General features: G+C 44.8%; 1 protein-coding gene across 1 annotated transcript in view; it reads left to right on the forward strand.

Moving 5' to 3' along the window:
• LOC27207448 overlaps positions 1 to 15,417 on the forward strand; it is a 46,879-nt gene that overhangs the window by 20,635 nt on the left and 10,827 nt on the right. Inside the window, 1 exon segment of the mRNA XM_016183125.3 lies at positions 6,004 to 6,157. Within this exon segment, the coding sequence (XP_016027809.2) occupies positions 6,004 to 6,119 (116 nt within the window). The 3' untranslated portion in view covers positions 6,120 to 6,157.

Consider the following 15,417-nt stretch of genomic DNA (forward strand, 5'->3'; position numbering starts at 1 on the left):
TTTGGTTATGGCATGCCTGTCGACAATTAAACATATTCACCATTCACATTAATTGTGGCGAAACTTTCGGCCAGAAACCACCAACCTGCTGTGCCACCTGCGGTGGCTGCCACAAGCACACACTCAGGACATTCTCGTTTGTAGTGCCGCCGTTTGTAGTGGCGTATACTCAATTTCTTTCTCCTGTGTTTTTTTTTTGGTCCTCAGCTGGAACTGACTATGATCTATGGCACTTGGCATGTGTGAAAGTGGGCTGGGGCGGGGTGGGCACTTAAAGAAAATTAGGGCTGCGATCAAAAGGAAAATTCATAATAAACATGAATGAGAAATGTATTTATTTAAAACAGTATTAAACTGCTTTTACGGTTACCGAATCATAAATCCTTTCTAACATTTCTAGTAAGGTTCTAGTATCAAAGTTGCTCGTGTCGGGTTTTCTTCCTTTTCCTGATTGCTTTCATCACAGTTTTTTCCCGAGTGCAGCTCCCCAAGGTAGATGACTTTTCTTCTCCACTTGATTAGCATTCGCCTTAGCCATTTGAGTCGCTTTGTGCTGGAGTGCAGGAGCGTGCCTATTGATGCGTGCTAATTGCGAGGCGACTCCGCATTGAAGTCCGTGCCAAGAATATCCTGGTGCGCCAGGATGCCACATTGTTATTTGGACGTAGCTGGTGTGCATAACAAGGAAATCCGTTTCGAGTGCGAGCGGAGGCTGCAGTTCGTCTTTGTCTTGACGGAAGTTCTCGAGAGCTCCGACTGGCTTCGAGTGTGCTCTCTTCGAGTGTCCTGTCTGGCCGACTGGCTCCTCCCATTTTTCAATTTACATTTACCCTCGCTGCTGGCTGCTGGCTGACCCACTGCAACCGGCTTATCGGCCAGAGTTCTTTGGCAAAGCAACGACCAGGTCTAAACCACTGACAGCACTTATCAAAACGTTCAATCAATCAATCAATTGTTGCCAACAAAAGGGCGCTCAGGGAAAAACACAGTAATATCACTCATACGCCCATTTGTAGCGACAAAAAAGCAGTGCCAAACCAAATCAGCTTAGGCTGGAAAAAAAAGGACCAGCAACTGGGGAAAAAAAAACAGCACCACTAATACAAAGGACATATGCCGGCTGACATGAAAGCAAAGCTCACTCCCACATTCGGTGGCTGGCTTTTGTGTGGCGGCTTTTTATTTGTCCATGAGTTCTGACCCAAAGAGACCCGAGCCGGAAAGCCAAGCCAATGGACTGGCGGGCCAACAAATCAGGCGCAAATCGGCCAGACAAAAGGCGGCGGGCAGCGGGCGGCGGCAGGGGCGTTTGGTTGGTGAAAATCCCGGCAATAAGCGGCTAAAAAACGTGCAACATTGTCAACGGCATTCCGCATGTCACTGCAATCCAGAGGATGTGTCAGCGTCAGAGCAACGGATTGCCAGGTCCTGGCCCACCTGCAGTTGGTTTCGTTAAAGGACTGCCGTCTAATAAGCCAATTCAAAGCCGTTTCACTTGGATAAAGAAAAGCGTTGGTTGGGTGTGGCAAATGTTTATCCAATGTGGCACATGCATAAATTTATGCTTACACACATTTTGTCAACATCTGCAGCATATTCACAACTTGCCAGATACTTTTCTGGCTCATCCAGCTGCCATCATCCACTCCCACCAGCACACACATCGTGAGATTGCGGCAGATATTTGCATATTATGTCTATATGCAAATGATGGCGCGGAGCGCAGGAGCAAAGGAGCAGAGATGACGGCACACGCGGCGTATACGTGCTGCATTAACATATCAATCATACGTAGCGTAGCATAGCAGCTCCTTCCGCTTCCGAGCAAACATTTAGCTGCAGATAAAGATGAACGAGTGTAGGCCATGATTTTTCAGCGCGCCAAAACTTGCGCCATAAATCCGCAGACTATGTGGCATTCCACATAGTAATGCAGTTTATTGAAAAGTTAATTGCCACGGCGGCTGAATACAATATACAATAAATTAATGCCAACTAACAACATTGTCAGCGATAGCCACTTCCTACGCCAGCATCGTGTCGACAATTGTAATTGTCGTGCTGATTGTTTAATTGCGGCCATTTTGTGATCAGTTTCCGTTGGCCACACACACAAACACACACAGATGAACCTATGAGTGTGCAACTCGATTGTGTACAAATAAATATGCCATTGTATTATTGTATGCATTTCAATACTGTTTGGTTAAAAAATTAGCCTCTGTGATTTCGTCAACACGCATTTAAATCACTCTCCATCGGTGGACAATTATTTTCGCTTACATTTTATATTTATGCTATATCCTGCGTCCGTTGTTTGCGTTTCCATGGCATTAAATTGACTTTTTGCAATTGGTTTTTGATATTTTCATAATATTTGCGCAATTGCCTGGTCATAATTTGTGATCGACTGGCGTTTTCCTTCCTTTTAAAGAGTAAACCCTAAGTGCGTGAAAAAAAAATATATAATCGCTGGCAAAACATCTGTGACAACATGGCGTATGATTTATATATATATGCGGGTCCCCCGCACTCTGCATTTTCGCGGTTATTGGCTGGCTTTAAGCCATGTTTGCTCTTTATTGGATTTTATTATGTTGCTAAAAAACCACGAAAGACCATTAATTGCATTTAATTAGAAAATATTGGCCATTAGCGGTGGGCCGCTGCAATTTATGCAGTTGCAATGCGCAGCAACATCAACTGCGATTATTTTGTGAGCCAAATGACATCAGTGGAGCATATTGTCGCCGATGTGTTCAGAGTTCGCAGATGCGAGACATCACAGTCCAAATTGCGTCATTCGGCCGCTACAGTTTTCTCGGCAGCGAAACGAGTTTTGAGCTTGTTTCAATTATTTGCCACGCAAATACAAAATCCATTTGCGGGCAGGGTCGAGGGTATTTGTCCCATTACCAATTAGATGAAATGGCTTCGCCCTGAGCTCAACTCAGCACAGCTCAGCACTCTCTTTCTTACCGTTTTCTCCGGGTTCCAATTTAATGAATATGTAATGGCTGAGCGAAAAAAACTTTTCGCTTATCATCCCCCATCCACGAAAACTTGACTTGTAACAAAAAGCTTTATCAAGCGGCTTTCTATCTGCTCCGGAATTTTCTGCTGCTGGCAGCTGTTCCTTCATCGCAGCCCACATTTTTGGCAACCATCCCCCGGAAAATGCCTCACGCTTTTCAATCCCAACTTGTAATTGACGCTGTACTTGGCGGGTTGCATAAAAAATAATTTGATTATTAACTCGCGACGCGCAGAGATGGGGAATTTAAATATTAATTGAAACAGCTCACTGGGTTCGTGGCTCCTGCTGCGGGACTTGTTGACTCATCCGCAGGCTAATCCGCGACTAATCTGGCCCGGCTTTTCGCAGCCAACTGGACCCTTTAAGTGCCAGTGGACTGTCCAATCAATTAGTGGCTGGCGAATTATGTTGCATTTAAATATGCTGGTCGTAGCCAAGATTTATGCGGCTCATAAATGTCACAGGCAGCAGGATACGCACCTCGATTCGCACAATTAATCTTGTGGATGTCAGCTTTATAAATATGTGCGTGTGCATGTGTGTGTGTGGGGGCGTGGGGGCGTGGCCGAACCACAAAGTCAATAATCGCCCATCACCTGCTGTGGGAATTCGAGCAGATGTATGAGGTCGTCGGTAGCTCTAATAAAATAATTCATTTCAAATTTACAACTCACAGAGCCGAAATGAAAAGAAGCCATATGTCAATTGCAGTTGCACACGGTCGCATAAACAAGATGGCAGACACAAGTCACAGCCAGAGTCCTTTTTGCCAACCAGCCAGATCCTTGCCCTATCCCGTTCCCATTCCGGTTCCTTTCGCTTTTGGCACACAATGACATGTCAAGTGCAAAATGCAAAACTGGACGCCACAGAACTTTTCGCCAATTGTTCGTCCTCGTTGTCGGCCTCGCCCACGCCCTCGTCCTCGTCCTTGGACCCCCGTCCTGCGTCGTCGGTCCCTCGACGTGGCTGCACCTACAACTTCCGGCCTTTGTTGAAATAACCATAAAATCAAGATAAGTTATTGGATTTGCTGGCAGGAAGCAGGAATAAGCACTTTTTGCCTTTGCCCTTCTGGCCCAGCGACTAGGCCTCGTCCTTTGCTCCTTTTTTTGGCCTCCATGTCCTTGCCTTGTGTCGTAGATTAATTGCTTTTTTTGGGGTGAGGCACACGGGTTCGTGTTCGGAGCTCGAGCTCGAGCTACAACATCTCTCCTACTGACTCCTCCTGGGAAAAAACATTTTTGTGTAATATAAATACGAATTTTTTATTTCCTGCCTGCCCTGTGCCGCATCTGAACTTTGTGTCCCGACGATTGCCCCGGCCAGTGCTGCAGCTCCTGTTCCAGATCCAAATCCTGGTAACTGTAGCCGCCCATTTCCCTCTTTGTATAAATAGTGACGCTCACAATGCCGCTGCTCAGCCGGAATGGAAATGGCAGTGGTTGCGAGAGCGGGAGCCGAGGATTGGTTCTCCTCCACAGCTGGAGGCGCCACACAATCAGTTTTCACAGCTCGCACTTGCCTAGGTCCCTTTGCTTTCCCAGTTGCCAGTTCCCATTGCCCCAGCTAGACCTCCTTCTCCTCTTACTGCCGCACTAATGCGATTAAGCCGCTTGTTGTGGCTGTCAACGCGTTGACTGGTCTACTCCTCCCCAGTCACCGCCCTGCCACCCTTCGTCCGCCCTCCATCCAACTGCCTTTGTAATTCACTTAAGTGTGCCACTTTGGCCTGCGGTAAACGTCGTCCATTGTTGCCCCACTGTTCGCAGGCACTGATCTCTTTAGCATATAACCAGAGGCCAGAGAGGTTTACCTTTGGCCAACTCTCAGATTTTCGGCTTGGCTCTGGTTTAATCATAAATTTCCAGCTGGATCTCTACTGGCATTGTCCACTGAAACGCCACGCCCCCCGAGGGGCGGTAAAGCCAAGCGAACTGCTGTCAAGTGGACTTAACCTCTTAACTACATTTTATTTGATGACATTGTGGCGTGTGGCCGGTTTAATCACGATATTACTGCTATAAAGAGTGCGAGGCGGCTAACCCAATTGGACACTGTTTGTTCACTTAGAGAAAATGGTTATTTAAATCAAATTATTTCTGTGTTATGTAAAGTATGCACGAGTTCTTTATTTGTCAGTTTTACATTTCTGCTTATTCAATGTATATTAAATCGGTTTCCCTACTTTAGGGAAAACGGAATGTCAGCAATTGACAGGACATTCGATTTGATTGCCTTTTTCCGCTGTGTCCCCGCTTTTCAATAATCCCAACTCAGATTTACCATAGGACAGTGCAATTATGCACAAAGTGCTTTGGGTGGAAGGACGCCATAAAAAGTAACAGCTGAAATGGCGGCGAGTGTCACAGTTTAGGAGATCCCAGGACTTATCGTCCTCATCCTGCCAGTCTCCACCTCCTCCTCCAACTCCCATTTGGCCCACTCACGCACAGAGGCCTGGCCCGGAGGCAGGAAGTCTTTACGGGCTCACACGCTCATCAGGAAGCCACGGCAATCAGGACATTCGGTGGAAGAGGCAGGGAGGGTCGGAATGGCACTGGAATGGCACCAATTGGACTTTATTAATTTGAGGCCGTGCGTGTCGAGTTGTCGACTCGACTCGAGTCGAGGTATTTACAATTGTTGTAAATATTTCCTTTATTATTGTAATTATATTTATGGGAATGCGAATTTGAATGGCTTGGGGGACTGAGACTCAGACGTGGCGGGGAGCAGGGCCCTCTCATGACAATGTTGCGTGCTGTCCCCAGTTCTTAAAGGGAATTAGCAGCATATTAAACTGATTTTTATTGAGGCACAGGCACTCCAGTTCCAGTTGCACATGGCTGGGGCTATTAATTTAACATTTGCAAATGGCCCGAAAGTATGCAACAATTGTGTAAATTCCGCTCATGAATATAAGCCAGCCTACAACTAATTTGTGGCCCTTTCTCTCATTGCAGGAGCACAGCTCACACACACATGCATACACATGAAAGGACTTCTTGGGAACCCAGGCACTTCCGGAATGGATGGCCCGACTCCTGCCAGCTGGATCCTCCGGTCTGAACCAACTTGACTCCGGGATCTTGGAGCAACTCGAGTCGGACGCTTCAGGTAATTATGCATATTTAAGCAGTTTTGTCTACAGTTTTACGGGAAGGCGCCTAAAAGGATGCTTTAAATTAATTATTTATGCAAGGTGGGGCCGACATATGCAAACATTTGTTCGCCTCCCCCCACCTCTCTCTCTCGAAAGCCAGGTGCGCCTGTCAAGTGGACTCCTCACGAGCAGGAAGCCATCCCGTACGTCTCCTTAATGGGTTTATACTCGCATGCATTTTAAAGGCATGAAGTGGATAGCCAAGGAGCGGAGGGGAGCAGGGCGCAGGATGGGCCTGCAAAATTAATAGAGGTTCCTGTTCCGGATAATTGCCATTCGGTCTCTTAAAGCTGCCATCCTGGCCGCAGAATTAATGTCGCTCTATTAATGCTAATGTCAGAGCATCTTCATCCATCAGTGTGTGCGCCCTATTCCCATCAAATCCTGTTCTGGTCTGCTCTGCTCAGCTCTGTCTCTCTGCATTTGTCAATAGTCGGCTTTCTTGTATATATCTACATATATACAACGATGTACAATGTATATATAATAGATATATATATCTGTTTTTCGGACCACTTCCTTTCACAGCCACACTTCAATACACAGCTTTGCTTTCAGCTTAATTGTTTTGCAACTAAACATCAGTCGGACTGCCTTTCATCCTGCTTTGCATTGTTGTCGTCCTTCCAGGACCTCTTACTTCCAATATTTCTCGTTTTTTTTCGATTCCCACGAGCTGGCTGAAAGTCGTGCCTAAGTAGCTTTTCTATAAATGACGGCATGGTAGAAAGCAAACGAAATGAAACGAACAAATCTGTAGCGCTCTTTGAGCCTGTTAACTGGAATCGGAGAACATGGCAACAGAGTGGCAAAAACCAGTGAGAAAAGGGCCCGTAACCGGTAGAAGTGCGATGGGCGGGGCCAAGCCCTTCATCTGCCGAATGCGGGGAAAGCGGAAAATGCTGGGAAAGCAGGTGGCTGTTAAGCTGTTGGCATGGCACGGACGTGATAGCTAATTAAAATGTGTTCAAGGCCAAAGTCCGCGAATTGAGTTTGCAATTTATGCCACACTTTACGGACTCAAAGGGCTGTAAGTAGTCGAGTTACCACAACAACATCAGCTGCTGCAGGATAATAAGCAGAAGGATATAATTCCCCGTATAATAGACACGAACGTTGAAGCGTTATTTATAACAGAGAACTGCAGCCCGCCACTCGCACTCTACGTCCACCCGATAAACACTCGGTACTCTAGGCACCCCGTTTTTTTTGACACCCTACTTGCGGCAACACAAAATACTCGAGTGTTTTACCGACGTTGTGTTTTTGTTACGAGTAAAAAAACCACCCGAGGCCTGCTGCGCAAGAGCCGTTTGGGTGAGTGGACGCACAGTCAACGATCGGCCGCACGTCATTTTTTGTATGCGGGCTGCAGTTCTCTGGTCATTTTTTGTACGCCTAAAATTTGTATGGGAGGAAGCGTGACGGGTATAAGAAATGAAGGGTAAAAGGGAATACCCAAGAAAAATTTCGTGCTCACGTCTTTGATGGACTCAATGGGTGCCACCCGTTTCGAATCATTCCGTTATTAATTTTTTACACGTCGCTACCTGAATACTCTAATGACAAATATTCTTATATAAAGTCATTTTTGAAATGAATTTTGTGACATTATGTACTATTATTTTTACTATAATCTATATTTAAATAATAATAACGTAAATAATATATATAATATATAATAATATATAATATAATATATATATATATATATATTATATTAATAATATATAATATAATAAAATATAATATAATATATATAATTATAATAATATATAATAATAAGATGAAGGGCATATTTTACAAAGTATTCGACAAAGTCTAGAGCCACGCCGAAAGAATAGTGTGTAAACGTATGGAGTGTAAAACGCATGGAGTTACGCATCTTGTCTGTGACTCGATTACCTACGAGACCACTCGAGTATTTTTGGAAACACCCGAGTATTTTTGGAAACACCCATGTGTTTAACGGTATACCCACAAGTGTTTTTCTCACTCATCCCTTTTTAGGCAGTGTGTGATCGGCACCCGCGACGCGGAGCACCGTATTGATTCGGGTGCGCGCACAACGGGGTGTCTTGTCTACATGTTCAGATTTATACTGTGTGTTTGTTAGTACCCGCGATGTGCGTGGCGGGTAGCACCCACACACAAAATTGTAGGGTGTGAGTCGAGTGGTAAAAAAGTGCCACCCTTGCAGTTCTCTGATTTATAATAGAGATTTATTATTGTCGAGAGGCAATTAAATATCCAAAAGATGAAGATGAATTGTGGTTGGGCAAAAGTTTTTCCTTCTTATAATGTCGGGGGAAATGGGAAATTGTGTGCAGTTATGTAGTGATATTGTAAAAAGTATTCAACTATTGCAAGTTATCTCCTCTTCTCCTTATAAAGAAACGAATTTAAATACAAATTGTGCTATATTTAAGCAATTTCTTAACGTGGCCAACAGAAATCCATTCCACAAGCCACAAGATTTGTGTGAGAAATTCCCCGCTGCTTGTGGCAGGAATTATAATTTCCAATTCGGGGCGTCCAAAAACGAACCTTAGACAATGGTGAACGTCGGAAATTAGCATAGTTTTAGGCAGCCGAAAGTTTTCTGATGTTTTTGCCAATTTCCGTCAACAATTTACGGCACAAAAAAAAAAAAAAAAAAAAACAAGAATTCCAACGAAATAGGCAAAACAGTCGGTGGTCGAAAAGTTTTTGGCGAGGCCAACTTTAAAGGCTAAAGGATATCGAGGGCGTTTAATTTATTGATTCGGGTGGCCCGCAGATAGACAAACTTCGAGGGGCCACATGGTGGTTTGTCTGTGTTTGTTTTCAAATTTATACGTTTGTCCCAAATGGCATTCGAAGGGCTTAACGAGAACATCGAAATCAGCCCGCAAATGTGCGCTTAATTGAACTTTGAACCGAAATCGAATGGAATCGAAACGAATCGAATTTGGAAGGCTCCCGAGTGGAATTTAAACATCGACTAAATAAACCCACCGAGGAGCCTAAGTAAATTTAACTGAAAAATCTTCCCAAGTCCCGTGTCCTTGCCGCCGTTGTCCTGTATTCTCTGTTGTGTGTGCTCCATTGTTTTGCTTGTTTTGTCCTCGCCTTTTGATAAATGTCCGGCAGCAGGCAGCCAAAAACAAGCACATAAATCACACGCATGTGTGGATAAGGCGGCGGGAGGCAGAAGGATGATTCGGCCTGGGACTTGGACTTGATATATCCCCACCTCCCATCCCACATCCTGCATTCCCCATTCCCCATCGCCCAGACAGGACATCCAAGTAGTTAAAGTTCGCCGGCCGGGCCGCACTCAAACATATGCGAGTGACAAGCCAAAGTCGGTAAACTCACTAGCTACGGAGCGGAGAAAAAGCCATATTAATGCGGTGTCGGAGTGACAACTTATGCATTCAGTTCAGCCAGCTTGATATATATTCCCTGCATCACTTCTAGACTAAACAGAAATTGCAATAAGTGCTAGCGAATGAATCGCCATATATATTTCTTTAAAATAAATATTAAAAATAAGCAGCTTTCATTTGGAAAGCAAATATTATTCGTTTCTAAAAACAACCATTTGTTAAATATGCTGAAATATTTATGCGCTTGAGAGCAGAAATAATATAAATTTCATGCTTAAGGCAAATTATATTTATCCCAAGTTCTATTTTCATTTCAAACATTTTCAAATGTTCAATATTTTTTGTTATTTTTCCATGTGTACAGATCTTGCCAGCAGGTTGTTTCCATGTAGATGTTATTAAATTTGTTGCCGCAGCACAGATACGACCACAGAATGGAGGTGGCCGGGTGCAGAATGTTGCAAAGAGCCAATTGATTTCAACTGAAGCGCCTCCACTCAACTGAGCAAAGCTGCAGCCACAAAACACAAACACTGGCGCTGGGCAAAGTCAAATCCATAACCAAAAATCCGAGAGAATTCCGACAGTCAGTCAGTCAAACGGACAAACAATGCTGGGCCACACATGTGTGTATGTTTTTGGTTGTGTCTCTGTCTCTTTCGCCTGCCCGCTACCCATCTCTTTCTGCTGCTGCTGCTGTGACCGCAAATGCCCGAAATTTATGCCAATATTTGCATTCAATGCCCAAAAATAAACCGTAAAATGGTAGCAACCGAGCGAGAGAGATGGCCAGCGGCTAAAAGAAAGAGATGGATGCAGATAGATAAAAGAAAGGGCGGAATGGGGGCCAAGTGAAAGAGATGGGGCGAATGAGGCTGCTGGCCAAAATGGTGCTGCACGCTTTTAGGCGCTGCATCGCCTGGCAGGATGCCTTCCTGCGTTGTGCTGAAAATTTCATATTTATGGCTTCTGCCGAGGGTGTTGGTATTTGTGCATTGAGTGCAATAATTCAATTGCACACCTCCGCCAAAGGAGTGAAGTGGAGTGGAGTGGTGTGCAGAGCGAGGCGGAGGTCCTTCTGGTCAGCAGTTAATGCCCTGGAAAGGCGGACGTTTAAAGCGCTCCACTGAGCAGTGCCAAGGATACGATACGAAACGATACGAAACGAAACGATACACAGAGATTAAAGCGGAGTGGGGCATAATTGGATTTGTTTAGCTGTCAATATTATGTCAGAAATCAACATGACCCGGACAAATGGGGTGGAGTAGGGCAAGTGGGGCGCGACGGGCAGATGGATAGACGGATGGATGGATGGTTGGATAGACGGATGGGATTGATATATAGATAGACATCCGATATGGAGTCAGGCGATATACTACGCTATTAACTGCCAGCGACGCCAAACAATTCGCTCGCAAAATGACACGAACTCCGCCAAAGAAGGGGGCGGCGTGGGCGTGGCCCACATGCAAACAAGAATGGCAATCAAAAAATTTGACAACATTCCAGGAGGAAGGAGGAAGGGTAAAGGACGAAAGCAAACAGAAGCGGCTGCAGCTGACACAAGATCGAAAGGGACCGAGTACTGGGGACTTCCTCAAAGGACACTCCAGCCAAGAGCCCTCATACCGTTTACTCTTTCCATCGCAATCTGCTCGAGCTCGTCTCATGTTCCCTAATACCATCATTGGCTCCTTCTGTTTCAATTAGAATTTCCCCCAATCTGCTAGAGAAAACGGCAAAGTGTTTAAGTTTGGGCTTATAACTACAGCAAAGAACACTCGAGCAGTGGAAAACCAAATGCTGGCTGCTCATTAGATTTCAGTCACTAAAAGAAAAGGGGATTACATAAGGAATTTAAACATTGTAAGCATTAGACATTTGTTGAAATTTTCACCAAAAACTTTTCCATTTAATAGATTTTTTAAAGTATTCCACGAGTACAAATATTTTTTTGCGGCCCTGGCCACTTAAAATTTACGACATATTTTCCTCTCTGCATGCTCGTTGGCCAAAAAACTGTGTTAATAAAGTATTTGCTCACTCGAGTGCAGCCAGCAAACACTTGCAACGTGCGGTTGCCACAGAAGCGAGTTGGGGTTGGCTGCTCACCCAGTTGACTTTTGTAATCAGCAGGCGAGGATGCATCTGCTCCTGCTCCTGCTCCTGCATCCTAGCGATGCTCATGCTCATGCTGATGCTGATGCGGATGCTCTGCTCCTGATGTTGTTGATGTTGATGCGAGGCCTGAGCACAAATATTCCGGCCTGACTGACTGACATCCGTGCACACGGACAGGCGCACACATATCGCACAGACGGATTCGAGTTAAGTGCCTGACTTGGCACTGTCATAATTTACATATGCCAAACGGCAGCGTGAAGGGTTAAGCGGGTTACCTGGGAGCCTGTGCAAATATCCTGGCTGTCGTCCTTGCAACAAACAACGTTGCAAGCCGTTCTGGCAGTTGCAGGTGCGCCTTTGTTGGGAGCTTTATTTATATGAGTGATTAGCCAGTGGGAGTTGCGAGCTGCGAGTTGGGCGTTTCGGGAGTCGGTTGACTTGGGGGACTCTGTTTATTTATTAGAGCAAGGTGTTGTTTGTATGCTGTTTGTGGCAGGTAAATATCAGCCGAGATTCGGCGATGTGGCAACATAGTGCAGCAACTTGAAGATACTGTTTAAATTATACCCCTGACTATGTTGCAACGAACATAGATAAGAAAAACAGGCTGTATTTAAATTAAAATTGTTTATATTATAAGCTTAAAAATGCTTTAATTTAAAACGTAACATGATTCAGAGCTTGAATTTTGAAAAGTTATTTGTACGAAATGCATTTTGCAACAATTCAATTGTGTAATAATGCGACACAGCAGAGTTCGAGCTGCACAAGTTCGGGTGTCTTTAAGCCTCAGATGTTGAAACTACTCGACTGCCGCCCCTCAATTCAATATCCTTGGCAACTTTTGCCGCCTGAGACTTGGCTTTTTTCAAATGCCGCACACGTCGCGACTGGCCGGGTAATTGAGTTGGAAAAATGTTGTTGACGCCGTGCCCATACAACTGGCGGTGGTGCAGTTGCAATTGCTACTGCTGCATCTGCAGCTGCAACAGTCAGCGGCGACATGTTGCGACAATTGCATCTGCATCTGCATCCGCAGCCCCGCAGCCGCATTGGCATCCGCATTCGAATATCCGCATCGTCGCCTCCGTTGGCATTTTGCATATTATTACGTCGCAGTCGTCCTTTTGGGGGTCCTGGCGAAATTTCGGCTATTTTTTCGCTTGCTTTTTCTTCTGCTCGGAACATGTGCGCAAACATTTAAATCAATTGTGTTCCAATCTCCAGAGGGGCTTGCAACAAGGGGCAGAAGGCGGAGGATGAGGAGTGTGGCAGCAATTGTTATGTAAAATACGAGCACGCTCGGCGAATCAACAACGCGAGCTGTCTGCTGGATGCAAAACATTTTTTGGGACTCCCGGGGATCCTGCTGGGATGAGCCCGGCTCCATTTGACTCGATGCGCCTGGCTGGCATTATGTAAATAATTCCATATCGAGAGTTTTCAATTTGGGCTTAAGGCGCAGCCGAGAACTGCATAACCCCCACTCTTATTTTTTGCTTTTGCCTTTGCCTTGTGCCTGTCCTATTTTTTCTTTATTTTCGTGCCACTCGCAAGTTGGCAAGGTGCACGTTTTCTCACACCAGCGAAGGTCGCTACTACATAGCTATACACACACACACACACAGTTATGGCCATAGGCTGGCGGCGGAAAAGCGGTCGGAAAAGCGCCCGTGGAAAAGTTTTGCAGCTTAGGCCAGGCCATGCGAAAGCAAACCAAAGTCATGCACTTGGAAGCCAATAAAGCGGAAAAATATTACATTTTCCCACCGGCGAAGGTCCTGCGTAGAAATGCGCTTGTACATATATATATTTATGCAAATAGCTCTCCTCCAGTTGGCCTCCCTCGTCGGCTTGAATTATTAAAATTATTATTTCAACCTCATTTGCAGATTAGCGGACACAGCGTAGATCAGCTAGTTGCCCACGGCAGTGGTTAAATATTTGATTAGCATGCTTCGCCATTTATACATAGCAATTAATTTTAATTAGTTGCTCTTAAACGGCAAACAATTCGCACTAAAACTTTTATCACGCAGTTGCCAGGGATTTTTTTTTGCTGTTGTTTCTGAGTTATGCTGAGACTAATTATGTGATACGTGTTTTCAGATCCTGGGCAGCTTTTAATTGCAAAATGTAATGGTCTCAACTGCACGCCATTTTCGCGCTGGCTTTTAATGAGTTTTGTTTGGGAAGTCAGGCCGAGAATTGATCTCACCTGCGAACGCATCCTTAGGTGACACATAATTTAGAGCTTAATCAGCTGCAAGTTTTCCACGCCACTCGAAATGGCTTAACTTTTTCGACTGCTTCCAGTTCCAGTTTCCCCGTTAACCCTTGAGTATCTCGCTTACGTACATGCAAGCAGGAAAATTAAAAGCATACTTTCGGCGACTTGCAACCGCACGACAATGCAATAAAAGTAAACTTGCTCCTCGAGTTGCAAGTTCGTAGTTGCAAGTTGACTGCTTGCTACATGGCAAACAATTGAGCAACTCATTGAGGAAGAAAATCAAAATGCAGTGATAAAAACCAATTGAAAACAAGGACATTTACAAAGACAAAGACAAGCCAAACTTGCTTGTTTCTTGTATATTGAATGTTTATTTGCATGCGACAGAGCGTCCTACATTCATGCACACACACACACACATATTTAAAACCATACCATGATGTCATATATGTGTGTGTGCCCCAAAAGTTCTGTGCTGTTCGGAAAACGTAGCGAGGGCATGGGGTTAAACGCGTTCTTAATATCACATAAAAAATAGAAGCGTAACAAAGTTAAACAAAACTTTTGCTGCAACAAAACTTTTGAGTTGCCCCACCAGAGGGAATCCAGCGGGGGCGCTGAAGGGTTAAGGGTGGTGGATAGAGTTGGCTTCAAATTCAAAATGGCCACCATTTTCGACTTAGAGCTTTAATTGACTTTAAGTTCTCTGTGGCTCGCCAATCGAATTACGAGTTACGAATTACGCATACCCATCACTCAAGCTATTTTCGGCTGGCCTTGTCCTCTGGGGAGCTGTCCTGCGAATTATGACGGAATTCGAGTCACTTACCTTTGCATGCCATAAAATATTTACCTGGGCCCGGCTTCGGCAATTCGCACAGCCTCTGGGACGCCATAAAAACCATGGGGGAACATTAGGCCCGGCCCCTACGACCTTTCCTCCTCATTTTCCGCATTTCTGCGTATTTATTCAATGGCTAATGTGGTAGTGTGTGGGTTGTGGGTGTGTGTGGTTGTAGCGTTTGAACACTTGTTGAAGGCGCTGCCTGGTTTTTTAATTGCTTCGCCGCCTCGTTTGCCGCCCACTCATCTGGATTACGCAGCCACAAACAGCTGCGGGCGCGAAAATAGAAGCATGCTATTTATAAAGTAAATCATTTGCTTAGTGCTTGACGGAAATAGTAAATAATTTAGTTTGACTTAAACCTTTTTGAAGGTTCTTTTCAAAGACTTATGTATATATTTCCTCGAAAATATATTTTTAAACCCCTAAATCTAACTAAGATGTTGCCAGCAACTGTAGCTGCAGACATAAAAAGGATATGCGAGTGAAATAGCTTTGAAAGGGAAAAAGTGCAGAGGACGCGATGCGCCAAGTGTCAACAATAATTTTTAATTAAGATTTGTTTTCGTTTTTCATATTACAGTGAATCCTTGCTTACTTCCCCATAACCCCTCTCGCAACCCACTGACCTTTCACCCC

Source organism: Drosophila simulans, chromosome 2R, assembly GCF_016746395.2.
Source record: "Drosophila simulans strain w501 chromosome 2R, Prin_Dsim_3.1, whole genome shotgun sequence".
Lineage (NCBI taxonomy): Eukaryota > Metazoa > Arthropoda > Insecta > Diptera > Drosophilidae > Drosophila > Drosophila simulans.